The sequence below is a fragment of the Anneissia japonica genome, unplaced genomic scaffold (assembly GCF_011630105.1).
Source record: "Anneissia japonica isolate Jap-2015-1 unplaced genomic scaffold, ASM1163010v1 scaffold3940_len624931_cov186, whole genome shotgun sequence".
NCBI lineage: Eukaryota > Metazoa > Echinodermata > Crinoidea > Comatulida > Comatulidae > Anneissia > Anneissia japonica.
Window position 1 is genome coordinate 558,877 of NW_022713530.1, and position 18,643 is coordinate 577,519.

At 34.3% G+C, this 18,643-nt stretch overlaps 4 protein-coding genes across 4 annotated transcripts in view; 2 read left to right on the forward strand and 2 right to left on the reverse strand.

The window, feature by feature from the left end:
* LOC117108477 overlaps positions 1-4,708 on the reverse strand; it is a gene marked incomplete in the record, with an annotated part of 13,441 nt that extends 8,733 nt beyond the window's left edge. Inside the window, 3 exon segments of the mRNA XM_033250491.1 lie at positions 1-16; positions 266-1,319; positions 4,585-4,708. Coding sequence (XP_033106382.1) covers positions 1-16; positions 266-1,291 — 1,042 coding nt within the window.
* A 335-nt stretch (positions 4,709-5,043) lies between these two features.
* On the forward strand, positions 5,044-7,065 carry LOC117108457 (DDB1- and CUL4-associated factor 5-like). The gene is made up of 2 exons (XM_033250469.1): positions 5,044-5,514; positions 6,794-7,065. The coding sequence occupies exons 1-2, from the start codon at positions 5,298-5,300 to the stop codon at positions 7,033-7,035; spliced, it is 459 nt and encodes a 152-aa protein (XP_033106360.1). The 5' UTR covers positions 5,044-5,297; the 3' UTR covers positions 7,036-7,065.
* A 626-nt stretch (positions 7,066-7,691) lies between these two features.
* LOC117108456 (DDB1- and CUL4-associated factor 5-like) lies at positions 7,692-11,935 on the forward strand (the record flags this gene model as incomplete). Its single annotated transcript, XM_033250468.1, is given in 5 exon segments — positions 7,692-7,821; positions 8,177-8,387; positions 8,938-9,004; positions 9,213-9,331; positions 9,659-11,935. Coding segments are annotated over 5 exon segments (1,721 nt in total), but the record flags the coding sequence as incomplete, so codon positions are not given.
* A 1,300-nt stretch (positions 11,936-13,235) lies between these two features.
* LOC117108458 (calcineurin B homologous protein 1-like) overlaps positions 13,236-18,643 on the reverse strand; it is a 10,497-nt gene continuing 5,089 nt past the window's right edge. Inside the window, exons 4-6 of the mRNA XM_033250470.1 lie at positions 16,608-16,792; positions 15,019-15,269; positions 13,236-13,357 (exon numbers count right to left, since the gene is read on the reverse strand). Coding sequence (XP_033106361.1) covers positions 15,216-15,269; positions 16,608-16,792 — 239 coding nt within the window. The 3' untranslated portion in view covers positions 13,236-13,357; positions 15,019-15,215. The remainder of the gene's footprint in view (positions 13,358-15,018; positions 15,270-16,607; positions 16,793-18,643) is intronic.

Sequence of the window (18,643 nt, forward strand, 5' to 3'; positions counted from 1 at the left end):
TAGTCTTCAACTTTTCCTGATAAGAAGACAATAGTAATATCTTTGTGAAAAGTTAAATATTTTAAATACCTACCAGTACTTTGCATATTTAAGTTATTGTTTAATTGAAAATAAGGACAAGAAAATTGTCTTTACATATGTTAGAAATGAAGGAGAAATTGGAGACAGAATTGTCAGAAGTACTGTCAGATCTGGCAAACACAGAAGAAAACATGTTGATGAATTTATACCAGCAACAGAACTTGTATGTATTAAGTGTACTTACCATTACTGAGTTAGAAATATCATCTTTTTCTTCCACAGCATGCTCAAAATGAGTAGACCTACATGCAAATGAGTCACATAAGGAAAGTTCGCACACAATACAAAAAAGTGATTGTGGACGGCCATGTTTTTTACACAATTCAAATGCCAAATCCTTATTCTCATCTTTGTTTGGTTGTCCATGAAACCAATCGAAGCATTGAATTCCACCTGTAAATCTTACTCCAGTATCTAGAGGATTAACCTTACTCGATGCCTTCCTCGGAACCTTGTCTATCTTCAATTCATCAAATTTATACTCATCAACCTCTTCCTTGTTTTGTGATAGTATATTCGTTTCTCCATTATTTTCCACTGCAACATGATTGGGATTTTCATTATTTTCAAATAAAAGATGACCTGGAATTGAAGACTTAATGGTGTCTACACTTTCATTTTCTCTTTTTTTAAGTGAATGGACATCTGAATCTTCAATACAGTTTACCAAACTAGCATTGCATTTTTCTTCATTTTCAGATCCAGGATAAAATGATGTCTTCTCAATGATGTCTTCTCTTCCTTCTTTACTTCTTTCTTCAATTGAATGGACATCGGCTTCTTGTGTTTTTTCTTGAGATACTCTAGAATCAGCATTATTGACATCAGATTGAGGAGTAAACAACTCTACCTCAGCTATATCTGAATTTTTGCTGTGATCACCAGAAGCATCTTCCTGCAGATTTGAAGCATTGGCCTCCTGTTGATGGCATGTATCAACCACACTATCTGTTGTTGAGATTGATGTTTGCAACAGCAGTGCAGAATGCAATCCAGAGCATCTTACTCCACCATCTCTATAATCATTGAAGTAAAAAAGTGTACTGCTGTCATCGTCAACTCTGTCCTCTGATATCTTTGAAGAACTAGTCTCAGACATAGTCTTTATAGGGACTTCTTGGTTATACTCATCATGTGACTCATTCATTGAATCATGGTTTCCTTCTGCTACATCTTGCTTTATGAGTTCTTTACCTGTTATGTCTGCCATGACAATATACAGTTTTCTATGGTTTATGCTGTGAAATATAGAACTTTTCTATTAACATTTTTTTAAAATAAATATTTTATAATTAATATAAGCTGTTTTTGTGGTAAAGAAAGAAGAAAAAAATTAATACAGTATTAGACAGTCAAATGAAAGTTATAAAATGGTGAAAAAGTTTTAAAAACCAACATTTTTTTTTATAAAGTTACAGCTTTTGGCTTGTCTTTGCCACATATTTTATTATTTAACATTATGCATAATTTAAAAATTGTTATGGAAATTCTTAAAAGGAATAGCAGGTCTAAAGGTTATTCATGTATACAGCACAAAATGCAAAAAGCAAAAAGTGTGGCTCGGCAGCCCGACAGCGATTTTTATGCCCACGACCGACCGATTTTTATGCCCACCCCTGTATTAAAGTGAAGAATTTTGCAGGAATCAGCACGCTGAAAAACATAAATTTGAGTGTGGTTAAATAAAGCTATAAGATTTATGATGATGATGATGCAGGTTAATATTTGAATTGCATGATAGATGTAGAGTGTCAGATATCATGTGGGAGATCATTCCAGAGGCTGTGGGTGCAGCAGCACAGAATCCTTTAATTGCAAGAGGAGACCAACTGCAATTAGACTGTTAAGTTTCATGAAGCAATAGATAACAGAACATGCATGTTTCTATATAAATTTAATGGAACTTGTTTTGACCTGAAATGCCATATTTCTGACCGTATTACAGGGGTTTAGCCAGAAAAATGAAATAGGCCATCCAAAATATTCTTTTACTTTAATGCAACATTTGATAGATTTAGAATATAAAGAATTTGCTAATTAGAAAACTATTAGAGTACATAACAAACACACATATTGTAAATATTTTATTACAAAATGCAACTTTCTATTACCTGTGGATGCCAAGATATATGAACCTTTTATTTTCATACCTAATTTGCAAATTTAGAAAGGTATAAAATGGTATTTTTGATTATTTTTTTCACAAAATTTCATTAGAGTAAATAGTGACATGCATATTCTGAACATGGATGGAAAATGGATTCTTTAAGACAATTGTTGTTAAGATATATAAACCTATATTTCCACACCAAATTTGCATGTTTAAGCTAATTTACATATTAACAGGAGCGTTAACACATTTGGGACAAAGTTTATTCAGTTCAACATGCTTTAAACTATAAATTCCAGACCAAAACAAATAAAAAAGAGGCATTTCTCTACGACCAATCGCTGCTAAGATAGGGAAACCTTAGATATTCACCTCTAATTTGCGTGTATAAACTGATTCGCATATGGGGTGTGAACAATATTGGTGACAAAGTTTATTCGATTCAGCATGCTTTAAACTGTAGATTCCAGACAAAAACAAATTAAAAAGCAGCTTTCTAATGCAGGGTTTTGAATACGAAAAAAGGATTGATCTTTACCACCAATGGTTGTCAAGATATGGGAACCCATACTTTTGCCAGTAATATGCATATTTAAGGTAATTTACAGGGACTGTGGGTGCAAAATTGGTGACTGCATGCTTCAAACTTCCAGATAAATCCGCTTATTTTTTAACAGTCATAACATGAAAACTACTAGGCCGATTTTGAAATAGTAAATATCATTGAAAAGGAGATGCTCTGAGGATTCCAAATAGGATGAGGTTAATACTAAATGACCTTTTGACCTCTATTTGACCGTGATTTGACCATGTGAAAAGTGATGGCTATAACATATATAAAAAGCTAAGATATGTTTTTTTCCATTACTTGATATATGCAATTGTATGGAAGTTGGTTGAATATTACAAGGGTCACCCATATAAATCTAGTGTAAAAAAAATTAAAAAATGATATGTTTGATTACACAATTTCCAGTGAGAACCTCTTTAGAGACAAGAATAAATGCTTGAAATGAAATATCTATAATGCTTATATGCCCTAATTTTGTTTTTCTGATGCATCTAATGTCTGTATCTTTTTAATCAAATTTTGTTATGCCTTAGTATTATAGGACTATGATAAAATCTTTCTGAGTGTTCCTGGCAACTCAAGGGTGGAAGTGGTCATTGCTACAATGATTACTGAAAGAAAAAAAATTTGACTGTACCTATTTTTGTTATGCTACAGTGCATATTTTGTAATCTAAATCATAACGTAAAAAGAAATTAATAAAATTTAAAATTTGACCACTATACTTGAATTTGTGAGTATTTTTTTACACCACTAATCAATTCCTTGGCCCTAAAAAACATATATACCGGTAGACCATAATATTACTTCAGATAAAAAAGTTATGACATTTCACGAAGAGGGGTAATTTTTTCCCCCAGCCCCTCAATTTCATTTTTTGGCCCGCACTGTACTATTTTCCAACATGCTTTCTTAAAAAAGGTGTCAAAATGCTCAGAACAATGGACTGCTTTATTTTTAAGACCTGTACATTTGGTATTTGATACATCACCCATTTATAGCCCACTACTGGTTGTATCTATCACAATATTTCTTAAAACCTGCTATATTTAACGGTTTATTACATTAAAATTTAAACTGGGGCAAAAAATATCTTAGCTTTTACTATCTTTTTATAGAACATTTCTAAAATCCCAAAATACAGGATTTTTACATCATAATTTTTGTTCCACAAGGTCAAAGGTCAAAATAAAGGTAAAATGCAAAATTGAATTTAAATTCATTGTACTGCAATTCTAATAACAGATTTGGAATCCTTGTCCAATCTCCTTTAATCGGACCAACATTTAGATTTATTTGCATATTGAAAAATGGCGGTCATGCATAATTTTGCCATTTTCAGCAAGTTTTGATCGGCCATAACTTTTGATTCGTTGGTCCGATTTTGAAAAAAATTAAAATTTCGCTTTTTCCTACCCAAATAAACCTACAAATCAAATTTGGTCAAAATCTGAGATGGTAAGGTGTAAATCTCTCTTTTATTGGGTGATCTGACATGGAATGACCCCCTAATTTGCATATTTAAACTAAATTTGCATACGAAAAGATGTGAGTAACAAACTAAAATTGGTGAATCATTTTATTAGATTCAGCTATACTAGTAGTAGTAGCGGTAAAAAGTTTATTTGCCACAAACAACACACCTGCTACAGCTACACCCACAGAGTGACACCATAATAAAAATGTCTTCCTGCTCTGACAGCTGGCTACACTACTACACTGCAAGTCCACCAAAATTAGGCCTACTGCATTATATTCAAAATTTAAGGATTCTTTGATATAAGATAAATTATTATTATTTTATGTTTGTTTTGCAACTCACTGATTTAGACCAGCTTGACTGACTTTGACTTCTCTGTATTTTTATCCATTGACTTTCTTATCAGATTTTTTATCAATGGAAAATGGAATTTCCCAGATTGTAAAGTTAGGTAAGTCGGTGGTGTTGCCAGTTGTTTACCGCGGTATACCGCCCTCTAATAATGATGGATTCTATCAAACCAAAGATCTCGGACATTACTGTGCAGTTATCAAAGAATATAGATATTTATTCTTTGGTATTATTAGTAGATAGCGTTCTCCGCGATTTCTGCATGCGCTGTAATAAAGGAGCGGTGGCGGATCTAGGATTTAGCAGTGGGGTGTGGGGTGTTGGGGTGGATAATGGGAGGTGAGAAGGCCCGCCCAAGCGGGAGTGGTTTTTCGGAGGGGTCCCCTTACATTTGAGATTTTTTGTAGGTGTATAAGTCCCGGGCCGGTTGAATATGTTTTAATAGAGTGATAATGAAAAATCAATTTTTAAAAATGCTAAATGTGCCTAGTGAATGGGTCGCAGAATGCAATATATTGTATTGATTACTGAATAACAGTGTAGATCATCGGAAATGCGACAACGGCGCGCCATACCATGCGGTGTGGTAGTGAGGCTGGCCGTTGGGGGCGTGAATGATTGTTATGGTTGCATTGTAGGTTTCGTACAATTGAGGCCTAAATAATTTTTATTATTAAGATTTTGTCGAAGCTACATATTTTAAAATGGCCCAGAGGCAGTGGGCAAAGAAGAAAACAACCATGTCTGTTTTGTCATACCACCAAAACCGGCAAATAACAGACGATTTACAATTCACCAGTCAATTTCTAAGCCGGAGATTTGCATCCAGCGAAGGCCTTTTCAGGAAGAACCTGATGGGGCATTTCGGCTGCATCAATGCTATAGAGTTCAGCAACAAAGGGGGAAATTTTCTTGCTTCTGGTAGGCCTGGAAATTTCCATCATTTGATTGGTTTAACGTGTATTTATAAATTTTCGTTTAGTATTTAAACACTAGAATTATATATTCAGTAACGTATTTTCAACCGTCCGTACATCTGCCAGAAGTTGATGATCCAGACTGGATCTTAGAGTTATTATATCAATATCTTTGTTGTGCTAAGCTAGTACTAGTAGTAGAGTAGGAAGTTCATGTACATTTGAAAGCTATATAGCACACTTAAAGTCTCCAGAATTTGGATACTCTGATTTGGATGATGAAAATATTTATATGTAAACCAACTGGTCGTAAACAAATTTTGTGTATTTATATTTTTTTATTGACCTTGTCACTGGTATTGCATAATAATTAATAATGTGATTTATAATTCAGTGGTGATGTCATCACTTTTACTGTATTTGCACAGAATTTTCCTACTCCAGACCAATACTGGTTTGATATAGTGCCTCCGATATTTGGCTGGTGATTTTTATATCGCGATGGAATATTCCATTGCTATGCCAAGCTATGAATGTACACAGCGAACCTAACAAATCTCGCTCTACGGCGCTGGTTAACACAAAGGCATAATAGTTATGAGATAATAAACAAGGTGATTGACTTGTAAAGAACTGAAAAAATAAGGCAATGCTAAATGAGACCATCTGTGTAAGTGCGCTTAATAAATATTTAAATTATTATTATTATTATTAAATAATCCATAATAATGTTTACAGAGCAGCTTACCTCAGTTGGCTAAACTGGTGGTAGCCACTGTGTGTGTGCTGAACTGTGGAGGTCTCATGGTCCCTGGTTAAATTCTTATCGCTGCTCTCCTTGTATTTCAGCTAGAGGGCTGAAATGCAATTTACGATAGCGCACCGTCTTTTGGATGAGACATTTAAGCCGTTGGTTCTGTGTGCATTATGGCCCATGTGCACGTTAAAGAACACTCTTCGGAAAAAGTAGGGGATTGTCTCCCTGTGTACTGCCCAATCACCACCAGATGGACCCCACTGGAAATGAGTCTTCAAACTTTCATGGGTTATCCTAGGTGTTTACACCAAATAATTCCAATACACTACATTTTAATCTTATTAAACAAATGCATGAGAATGAATATAATGGGTTCATTCTAAATTCTTACACAGACTAAAGTAGTGTTTAAAAGTTTCTAAATCTTAACTTTTACTTCCAAGAAATGTTTATGACTCAATTTAATAGTGTTGTATGGGTTTAAAAATCACACACCATCTTAATTATGGGCTCTTGTCATTACTAGGTGGAGATGATCGTCGGATTGTACTTTGGAACATGCAAGATGCAATATCAAATGTTGGCAGCGCTCATTTCAGCAACCATCCGGAGAGTTCCCGGAACAAGCTTCAGAAGAAATTGAAGACCGTTACTTTGAGAGGAGAACACCATTCAAACATATTTTCACTGGCATTTGACAGTCAAAATAAAAATATTTTCTCCGGCGGTAATGATGCGCAGGTCCTTGTTCATGATATGCAAACGTAATCACAAACATTAATTGAAATTTGTAGTTTGAATTTTAATACTAACTTGTGGAAGCATGTGGCACAGGTACATATAATTTTAAATGTATTGGCACAGATTGAAATTTGGTAACAGTTACACCCTACCAATAACAGGTACAGTTAGAATAAGAGAGACAAAACAATAGATGAAATGCAGTGTCCAAGTACACAAGTATTATATAAACTATAAGAATTGAAATTAGAATAAAACTGCTTAGGAAAAAAATGACGAAATGGTTAAGTTTGAGGCTTTTAACCTTGAGGTCAAAGGTTTGAATGTCATGCTACAGCAGCTGTACTTTTCACCATAAACAAGATAATCTGAGATTACAAACCCTCGCCCTGTTGCGCCATATCTTTGTATATAGTTGATGCGCTCGATCTGCTGGTTGTTGTATTATAGGGGTGTAATATTACCAGCTATATAAAGTCAGGGAGGACCGAGATATATGTAATATTGTCAATGTGTGAAAGTTTGAGGTTAATCAGTCCTGTAGTTTTTTTTTTTTCGAGTTATGCTCCCGGAAGGACAAACACACCACAGACAGACAGAGCTCATTGCAATGCCCTCTTCCCTCCTTCTGGGGGCGAGGGTAAATATTATCATTATTACTATTATATGTTATTTTTTTTCAGAGCCATTTGTATTAGCAAACTATGCAACTTCATTTCATGCTGTGGTCTACCACCCAATGGAATCAAGGTTCCTGGCAACGGCTAATTGTAAAGAAGGGTTGGCATTATGGGATGTGCGGAAACCAAGATCGTAAGTTGGCAATGGTGTATCCATGTTTATAGTTTGTTCCTTTTCCTTTTACATTCAATGAAAATATTATGAAAAAACCTTATTATCTAAGTTAATACAGAAATTTTTTTTCAGAGAACCATAATTTACCAGAAAGGACAGTTACAACTTAAAGTGAAAAAGAAAGTGGTTTGAGGCAACATTTTTTATACCTTGTTAAAAAGTATGCGTGGAGAGCCATAAACCCGCCTATGAAAATAGTTGAGATTTTTATTTAGCCAGACTGATTGGTGTATTAATTTATTCTACCATTATTGCCTCACTAATATAAGAAGATTTTGAAGACAATAAGATTGAAATTCTTTTCATTTTTTAGTTCATTGTTAAGGTATAGTGGCGTATCGCAACAGAGTGCCATGAGCGTTTGCTTCGACCAACTTGGAAGACGATTGCTGGGGTTACGACGGCGATTACCACCAGTACTCTACGATCTCCATAATGCTGTTCCTACTTACCAGTTCGACCACTCAGGCTACTACAATTCCTGTACCATGAAGACTGGCTGCTTTGCAGGGGATAAGCATCAGGTAATAATGTTTCTTATACCTCGCTGGCAAAACCTTCACACCCGTCCCCATACCCTGTCACAGGTATTCATGCTATGTACAGTATATTAATGTTTAGTGTGCACACTTTGATGTAAACAAGGCTACAGACAACATCATACACAGCAAATAAAAGATGGGAATTTTTACATTTTCAAGATGTATAAAGAAAAAATATGGATGGTCTGTATAATATTTAGGCCAAACTGGAATTACATTGGTCAACAGAAACTTTTTCAGTTTTTCTATAAAGATTATTTTTGATAGATGCACTATAATTTTAAGGTTTAAGGATGGAGCATGTTTCATTGGTGCAACAGTACCTCTTCAAACTATAGTTTTTCTATGAAGCTAGTTTTGATAGATGCACTGGAATATTAAGGTTCAAGGAGGGAGGATGTTTCATTGGTGCAACAGTATCTTTTCAGACTATGAAATTTTGATATATTCACAGATATTATATGGTAACTACTGAAACCTTAATAGATATTATCTTGAGCCTTTTGGCATTTTGAAATGTTCTTTTTTCCAGTATGTTGTGTCAGGCTCTGATGATTTTAACTTGTATGTGTGGCAAGTACCGGAAGGTCCTGTTGAAGGTAAGATTGTGCATTCTCCCCAGTGGGGTAAGGGAGGTGTGTCTTACAGTGTGTGATAATTCTTTAAATATTTGCAATGCATTCATAATATACAACTGTATGTATTAAAATCTTGCACCATTTCAAGAAAAAAAACGGGTGAGAAATCAACCCTTAATATGTTTATTTAGACAAGTTCTACTAGTTTGTGTTTGTTTATTTCTTGTAGAGGGCTGGGTTGGTGAGGCACATATGGTCTTGCAGGGTCATCGCTCGATTGTTAATCAGGTTTGTTTCAATCGTCACACACACATGATCGCTTCATCAGGTGTGGAGAAAGTTATAAAGGTAAATTGACAAAATCTTGACATCTATCTTTATATTTGTCGTATCCACTAATATTTGCATTATGTTTCCCTCACCATTTCAAATAATTCTCTAAGGTTGCTCTGTCATTTCAACCCTGAAGGTAATCAACCAGTGACTCATCAATCACTTAATAAATCAATGATGACCAATGAACACAACATACCAGTTACTCTGTCATCCAATTAATCAATCAATTACTCTTGTAGTGTGGACAGATCATTGGAATCCTTTGTATGACTGCAACTCATATCATGATATAGTAATTACCATTACTTCTGAATATCTGTTTACTCTCTCTCTTAATAGTTATGGAGTCCATTTGCTTTACCTGATAGTCGAGGTAATGTACGTGGGGACCAAGATTTATGGGAGGTTGACCGACCTATGTACAATCGTGGAGAATATCTGAACCTGATGATGAACAGCAGTTCAGCTCTGTCGTATGATTACAGTAACCAATCAATGGAAGAGGATCCTCGCATGATTGCATTCTTTGATTCATTAGTTCAACGTGAAGTTGATGGCGGCTTTAGTGACTCCTCTGACAGTTATGTCAGTACTGATCAGATGTTACTGTCAGTCACAGACTTCCAATTGATTGATGTTGACAATCAATCAGACTCTGATAGCTTATCACCGGACACAACTATCATTTTACAACTTGAACGACAACAACAAGAATCAACTGATGGCAACACAGAAAGACAACAACCAAAGGTTGGTGCTTCTGGCGAATCTCAGGAACCTAGCACAATTGACTCTTTAACAGCATCTGGTTCCAATCACGGTACAAAAAGAGCTGCTGCAGACTCTTCCAGCAGCGATAGTGATCTGACAGACACAGATGAAGAAGGGAGGCGTTTGTTTGAACGCTATTGCGCAAAACAGCGAGAACTTTATCGCAAAAATAGACGGCGCAAAAGAATGAAACAAACAAATCAGCAAATTGATAGTAACAAATTAGTAAGTCTTCGTCAAAGACTTGCATGCAAGAAAGCTCTTAAACATAAGATGCATAAGAAATCAACAAAGACTTCATCCGTTAAGATTGTAATTGGAAGTGCTTCAAGCGATGAAGAAGAAGAAACTGTCACAAAAAATACATTACCACTGGTACAAAATGCTCCAACAGCTCATCAAGATTCTGTGCGCTCTCTACGGAGACGGATAGCTTTTGTAAGGAACCAAGATGACCTTGATGGTCAAAAAACTGAAACTAGAGATCATAATGTCAGTGCTGGAAATGAAGGACATAGTTCATCAGGTACTGCGGGAAAACAGCAGACTATAAGTGGTGTCAGTGCTGGGTCTGATAGTGAAGACCAGCCGTCATGTAGCTGGGATGTATCGCATCATGAAAGAGAAAAAGCGCAGAATTTACAAGCTCAACTCTCTTTTGAAAATGAAAATAAAGACAGTGATAACAATGATGAAAGTCAAGGATTTAAACGGAAGCAAAAAAAAAGTAAAAGACAGTATCGCTCAAACAAACGCGATTAATGAGAACTAATGAATGTTTTTAAAATATTTATTTTATTTTGTCACATACTTGCATTAATGGTGCATTTTTTTTTTATTTCAAAAATATCAAAGAAAAATCATTGTATGGCAGACGAAGCTAAACTGCAGAAATAATTTACTGTACACCGTACTAACTGTACTTGACTGAATGCCTAATAAAAAGTGAAACCTCCTGTTATTGAGCAATGCTATCAACCGGTCAATACGGTTGAGTTTCTTCACACAGTATCTCCATAGCTATACTATTGCCTGTGCAGTCAGGAATCCAATGTTTATTTGCTTACTTAAATTTTACAAGATTCCAAGAGGATAGCACTTACAGAATTGTTATAATTTTAATTTTAAAGGCATTATTTTACAAGCGACAGATATTAGACATTCAATATTCTGTAGAACAGTTGCATATTGTGCGCCAAACTGGTTGCAATGGACAATCACTGGATGTTCTTGAACATTGTGATTATTTTATTTAATAATACAGTAGTTCCATGCTTTAACAAACTTAATAAATATTAATATGAAATATATCATCTCAGAATGTTTTTTATATATATTTTCGCGTCTTCATACAAGTGTTAAATGGTGTAGTTGGGGTACCAATGTACAAAGTAGACTGGCCACTTCAAGTAGTGCATGTATATCTGTACTTCCCAAAACTTTGTTGAATTTATCAGAAGCTCTTCATCTGTGAGACATCAACAATACAACTTGTACAATAATTTAAAATTAACCAATCAATCTGAATTCAGATGAGTTTATTCACGAGAACATTATTTATGTGTACAGTGGATAAAAATCCTAATATCTATTAATATAACAAATGTATATTTAATGGTTACTAAATTAGGCCAGAAAAAAATGTTTTTGTTTTTTGACAAAATATTTTTTTTGTTACTGAAGCATTAGCTCAAAAAAATAGTATTAACAAGACGTTTTTAGATTGGATTGAATACATACTACTACTAATTGTTCTCTAGATGATCAAAACCAAAAATCATAATGGCCACTGTGATAAAAGTACTGTACTGTAAATGTTTCAAAACATTCCAATGTATGAATTAGTGACCAAACCAATGAATATGTAAAACTATGGTGCAATCAAGAATAGAGTTGACAGCAGCTCCCAGCAACAGCAAGGGATCTGAGAGGAACTTTTCCTCATTGGACAAGAATGGACCTCTGTCGTCGAATGACAAGAAAATGTTGTCAGACCAAAAATATTAATTTTCATATTCAAATGTTATTTTAATTGCCAATCCTTAATATTGTGGTCTAAATGCACAATTTTGGGCCATTCTAAACCATAAAAATCTCACCCCGTGAACTACAACCAGGGGTTTTACTCTGAGGCCCACACAGGGGTACTAGGCTTCCCTTTGGTACGCATCCCTCCGTCGAAATTGTACCTTTGTCAGCAAATTTCTGGAGCCACCACTGGTTAAAACAAGTTTCAGAATCAATGATCTCGAAGAGATGGAAGATTTTTCTTTCCATACCTTGCTTAAATTGCAACAACATTATTAAACATTTATTTTACATATAATCTTTTTCAACAGTAATGCATTTTTTTTGCATATAGTTCTTAATATATAAATCTATTCCTAGCCAATATCTTTAATTATACACAACTTTTACATAAAATTAAGTGATCCTATATCTATATATTAGTGAAAAATCTATCATATATTACTTATAAAAAAATATCAATTTATCAGTAGTTGGAAAATTAATTGTTGTGGACTCCTTCAAATATTTGACACAATTTAATAAGACTTAATGCTGTTTGCTAGGAGAGATATATTTTTACCTTGTTTAGCAAACTTGATTTTTGACAGAAGAATGTGACTGCCGAAATCATCTAGGAGAGAAACTAAAATGTTATCGATGAATAATAGTTATTGTGCAGAGTAAAAGGTAGAGAGTGCCCTCAGGCCCTATCTCAAGATCTTACCACATCAGAGGGTTATAGGTTCACTAATTACAAGGTATAAAAAAATCTTCCCCTAGCAGTCGGTTGCTTTCTTTGACTGCATTTATTCTCCATATTTTTGTCAATTATTTTTTATCCTTTTTGTACATTTAAGAAAACAAAAATCTTATCAACGACATGTAAAGCCTTAAGCTCCGTTCACACTATCAATGTGACAAAATGATTGTGACACGCCTACATATGCAGTGGTGTATCTAGGGGAGGGTGCGGGGAACGCACGCCCCCCCATATTATTCGCCCCTACCAGTCGGCCCCCCCCTAAATCAGAGTCAAGTAGTTAAAAATCACCTAAAATCACCATATTTTGCGAATTAGCACCCCTCAACTAATCATCGACCCTCCACTTTACCTTCGCGCCCCCACCCCACTTCTAGATACGGCACTGTACATATGGGCTCGACCAAAACAAATCCACTCCCTAAACCTCATACTGAGACTTAGTTTGTGTATAAAGCATTGTGTGTGTATAATTGTTTTGTGAAAGGGATTGTCACCTACAAGTAGGACAGTGATGCATGTGCCTAAATAAATAAATTAAAAAAATATTACACCCAAATATGGGCATATCACATTTATTTGTCACATGAAATCTTATAGTATGGACACGGCTTTAGATTAGTATAAGGTGCTGCTACTTTTTGTTCAACGGCATTTTGTGATTTCTTGCTTTAGTTTAAAAACCTTATACTCATCATCTGTCCTGGATCGTTTCTTTCAAGAGCCTGCAAAAAATAGAACACACAATAACGTATCAACCAGATAGCAAACATCTTATAATAACAAGATACCATTCTCTGCGGTTTTACGTGTAACAAAATGAAAAACCAGAAAGCAACAAAAAGTAATTGTGATTGAGAAAGGGCGTGTCGTCCTAGTTATTACCATGGTTATTACAGAATTTGCACAAAGATTATAGATGTCAAAGTTAAAAAGTAACTGTAAGTGTGAGAGGTCACTCTACACCACGTTGTTACAGGATTTACGTGCAGAAATGGTGGAGAATGCTATCTTGTTATTATTAAGATCTTTGCCAGATAGTTATAATTAGGTTTTATTCAATTATATTTACTTGGTTCATTTCAATTGTATTTATTCAGACAAAAATAATTTGAAATTACAAAGGCACAAAACAAAGGTCTGGGCCCTAAAAATTAGTCTGTAACTATTAACATATAAAATATAAATACAAAATGTTTCAGCAGCACTAGGCCCCTTGAATAGTTCACAATCATGCACTTAATGCATGAGTGCACGCATAGCCTGACAGTATTGGGAAATTACACAAGAAAACATACTGTAGACAGTATTGATTTTTGCTGCATTTTGTACAAGAAAAATGGAAGCTAAATGAAAGAGTATGGATTATTACTCAGAATGTTGTGCATTTACATTTAAATTTTGTCCACACTGTCAAATTTTATGTGAAATTTGTGTGATGTGCCCATATATGGGCATGATGATGTCATATTACACCCAAAATATGGGAATATCACAGTTATTTGTCACATAAAATTTGATAATGTGGACAAAGCTTTAGGCAAATATAATTTCTTTCTAGAAAGAGACGCTGCAAGAAAAGACATGGCTTATGGCAATGTACAAAGAGTCTACTACATAAGGTTTAAACTGTGGAACTTCATCATTGATATTCTAAATATTTGCTGCCCTTGAACAGAATATTAGACCTTTAAAACAAAAGCAGTGGCATTACAGCTATAAACTCTCACTGACTAAACCCAGGGCTCTGGATCGTAGCCCCACCCTCATCCCCTCCCCTCCCCTTCCCGGATATTAATTATCAGTATTTTTTTGCTAGGACCATGGGCCCCAAAACAGGGAAGCTTAATAAGAAGAATGTGTACAACAATATTAAATATGCCTTAAAACGTTGCCCATACAACACTTGGGTCTACATCATGGTTCTCTGGGTATAAAGGACCCAAAGATAGCAGGGCCCTCTTTGTTATTCCACTATAACTTATAAGAAAAGGCAATAATAAACCATCAGTCTTCAGCTTCAATAGGGAAGTCATACCTCAGTGGTACTCCAGCTCAGTAGTATGCTATAAGCTACAATATACTGTACTCTGTCTCTTATACACATCTAGATGTGTATAAGAGACAGGTATAATTGTTTTTTGAAAGGGATTGTCACCTACAAGTAGGACAGTGATACGTTCCTTGTTGACAATCCTTGGTGCATGTGCCTAAATAAATAAATAAAAAAATATTACACCCAAATATGGGCATATCACATTTATTTGTCACATGAAATCTGATAGTATGGACACGGCTTTAGATTAGTACAGGTGCTGCTACTTTTTGTTCAACGGCATTTTGTGATTTCTTGCTTTAGTTTAAAAACCTTATACTCATCATCTGTCCTGGATCGTTTCTTTCAAGAGCCTGCAAAAAATAGAACACACAATAACGTATCAACCAGATAGCAAACATCTTATAATAACAAGAACCCTTCTCTGCGGTTTTACATGTAACAAAATGAAAAACCAGAAAGCAACAAAAAGTAATTGTAATTGAGAAAGGGCGTGTCGTCCTAGTTATTACCATGGTTGTTACAGAATTTGCACAAATATCATAGATGTCAAAGTTAAAAAGTAACTGTAAGTGTGAGAGGTCACTCTACACCACGTTGTTACAGGATTTACGTGCAGAAATCGTGGAGAATGCTATCTTGTTATTATTAAGATCTTTGCCAGATAGATATAATTGGGTTTTCTTTCAATTATATTTACTTGGTTCATTTTAATTGTATTTATTCAGACAAAAATAATCTGAGATTACCAAGTCACAAAACAAAGGTCTGGGCCCTAAAAAATTAGTCTGTAACTATTAACATATAAAATATAAATACAAAATGTTTCAGCAGCACTAGACCCCTTGAATAGTTCACAATCATGCACTTAATGCATCAGTGCACCCATAACCTGACAGTATTGGCAAATTACACAAAAAAACATACTGTAGACAGTATTGATTTTTGCTGCATTTTGTACAAGAAAAATGAAAGAGTATGGATTATTACTCAGAATGTTGTGCATTTACATTTAAATTTTGTCCACACTGTCAAATTTTATGTGACAAATTTGTGTGATGTGCCCATATATGGGCATGATGATGTCATATTACACCCAAAAATGGGAATATCACAGTTATTTGTCACATAAAATTTGATAATGTGGACAGAGCTTTAGGCAAGCCCTACCTTTGCCACAAGTGTAAACATAATAATGATAATAATATGTCGTTCTTATATAGCGCTTCATGCCTTTACAAGGCCTTCTAAGCGCTTCACATTACTACCCCTGTCATTGGATCAAACACATATGGAACACATTGAAACACCAAATTAAATTAGTAAATGAAATTATATTATCATTCCATAAATTGCAGCTAGTAATCAGCGCAGGTTGTGTTGGAACCTACCAGGTACCCACTTATACTCCTGGGTGGAGAGAGGCAACCGTAGATAAAGTGCCTTGAGGCAACCGTAGATAAACATGACCTTATTTACTTCCATGAGAATACAATAGGAAAATATAATACATAACTAAAGGGAGGGGCATGGGGGTACATGCCTCTGGTTTTCCCACTGCTTAATATTTTGTAACAGCATATGTATGTATTGGATATATATTTATCATTTCAGGAACAATACTTTACCATAATTAATACTTTATGTATTCAAAACAATGCAATAAATAGTACATGAAAATTGATACAAACCTTTGAGAAATTTTCAAATGTTATGTGGCCCTGGTTGTCTTGGTCGGCTTCTTTGATGGTTCTGTCGGCAATCAATCCTAATTGATCATCAGTAATGTTGTTGCCCACCATCATCTCAAGAACGACCAGTAGCTCTTCTTTGCTTATCTTGTCATCAGAGTCAAGATCATACATTCTAAATGCAACTAAAAGAAAGGCACACACTATTAGAAAATAGAAATTTATTTGCATGTTGTTTATAATTCAACAATGAATAACAGCACAGCCGGTAGGTGTATTAGTAAAAAATTATAAAAATAAAGGTTAATACTTTAATAGACAATACTGTACTAGTATTTGCAAATACTTAATAAATTCAATAATCTTAACATTTGGATTTATGTTGTGCAAATAAAAAAATACAGTGAGAAAAGTTTAAAAACTGCCAGGTAGAGGCAAACCAAGATGCTAACCAACATTAGTCAATCTATCTACCTGAACTAAAACAGACATTTTAAAAATTATGGCTAACAAAAGGTGATGGAAATCACTGTGTGAAGGTGCTAGCGGAATTCTGACAAACGACGGTGAAGAAGCACCATAATGTTAATACATTGAACATACATTTTGGCCAGTTATAAACTGTTCATATATGTTTGGAACATTTTAATTATTGTACTGTATGCAAATAAAATGAATTATTTTTTTGGTCCGAAAAGTCTTGGTCAACGGAGGAGATTGAAAACAATTAATCAATCAAATTCTACTATTCATCATCAATAAATTCCATATAAACAAATAAGAAATGCAAGGATTAGATAATAATAAAAAATATGAATTTTAAAATAAATGCAAGTGATATTTAAAATTATGAAATGTACCTCCAAGAAACTCCAGGGAGCTTGTAAATACAATAGGAGCCCACCAAGCTCATGTATTTTATTTGAATAAACCTAAGGGGGAAAAAGGCTAAGCTAACAAAGCTGACCTAACAGACATAGAATTTAAAGTTAAAATTCAACTTCGGGGCAGAGTGGACAACCAAGTTCTCTATTTTGTTTTTTGCTGCAATTCTTTTTCAAATTTTATTGTATTTTGACCGATTTCACTGATATATATATATATTTAAATTTAAATTTTATTGATTGGCCTATTTTACTTGAATATTTTATGCTAATTTAATTTATGTTCTCATTGGCATCGGAGAGGCACTAGACAGTGATTCAGTTCACTTTTTGGCAATCCTGTATGGCATGTTGTTTTTTGCTTTGTTATCTTGTGTTTGTCAATTTTAATGTTTTTTGGAGGAAATAAATGAAATGAAATCAAGTTGACAAAAGAGGCTGAAAGGTTTGAATATATATCAATAACTAATAATGGTAGTGAGACCTATAATCCTATTAACAATAAGTGGCCTAATAATAATAAAAATGATTTATACGTATTATTATTTCTCATGAAGCAGAAATTAACTACCTGTACTAGGAAACATATTAAAGCAGGATGGGATTGTGTTTGTAATTAATGATATTGACAGTGGATCAGGTTTAAAGAAACCATGATACAAAAAAAAAAAATGACAGCACTTACATTTAAGTTTACTTTCAACACTGTTGACAGCAGCCTCACTATCACTCTTCTTGATTGGTCGAAAAATTGCCAATGTTTTCATAAAATTTTTGAAGTTGATATTTCCATCTTTACTGTCGGAAAAGAAAGCATGTATGATCCTGTCCCCTAGCGGATTTACAGCAAGTTCTGGAATTCGTAGGAGATCCTGTCGTCTACAAAGTAGCAAATATGATTAATGAAAACAAAAGAAAGATTTATATTTTTATTACCATTGTAAGTGGTGATTCCTTGCTGTTGGAAGGAATAAATAAATTAAAATAAAAAAAAAAAACCCAAAAACAAAACAAAAAAATATAAAATATTATTATTATTCTTCTAAACCATGTCCAGACATGAATTTTGACAGTGCCTATATATAGTCATGATGTGCCTATATATGGTCATGATGTGCCTATATATGGTCATGATGTGCCTATATATGGTCA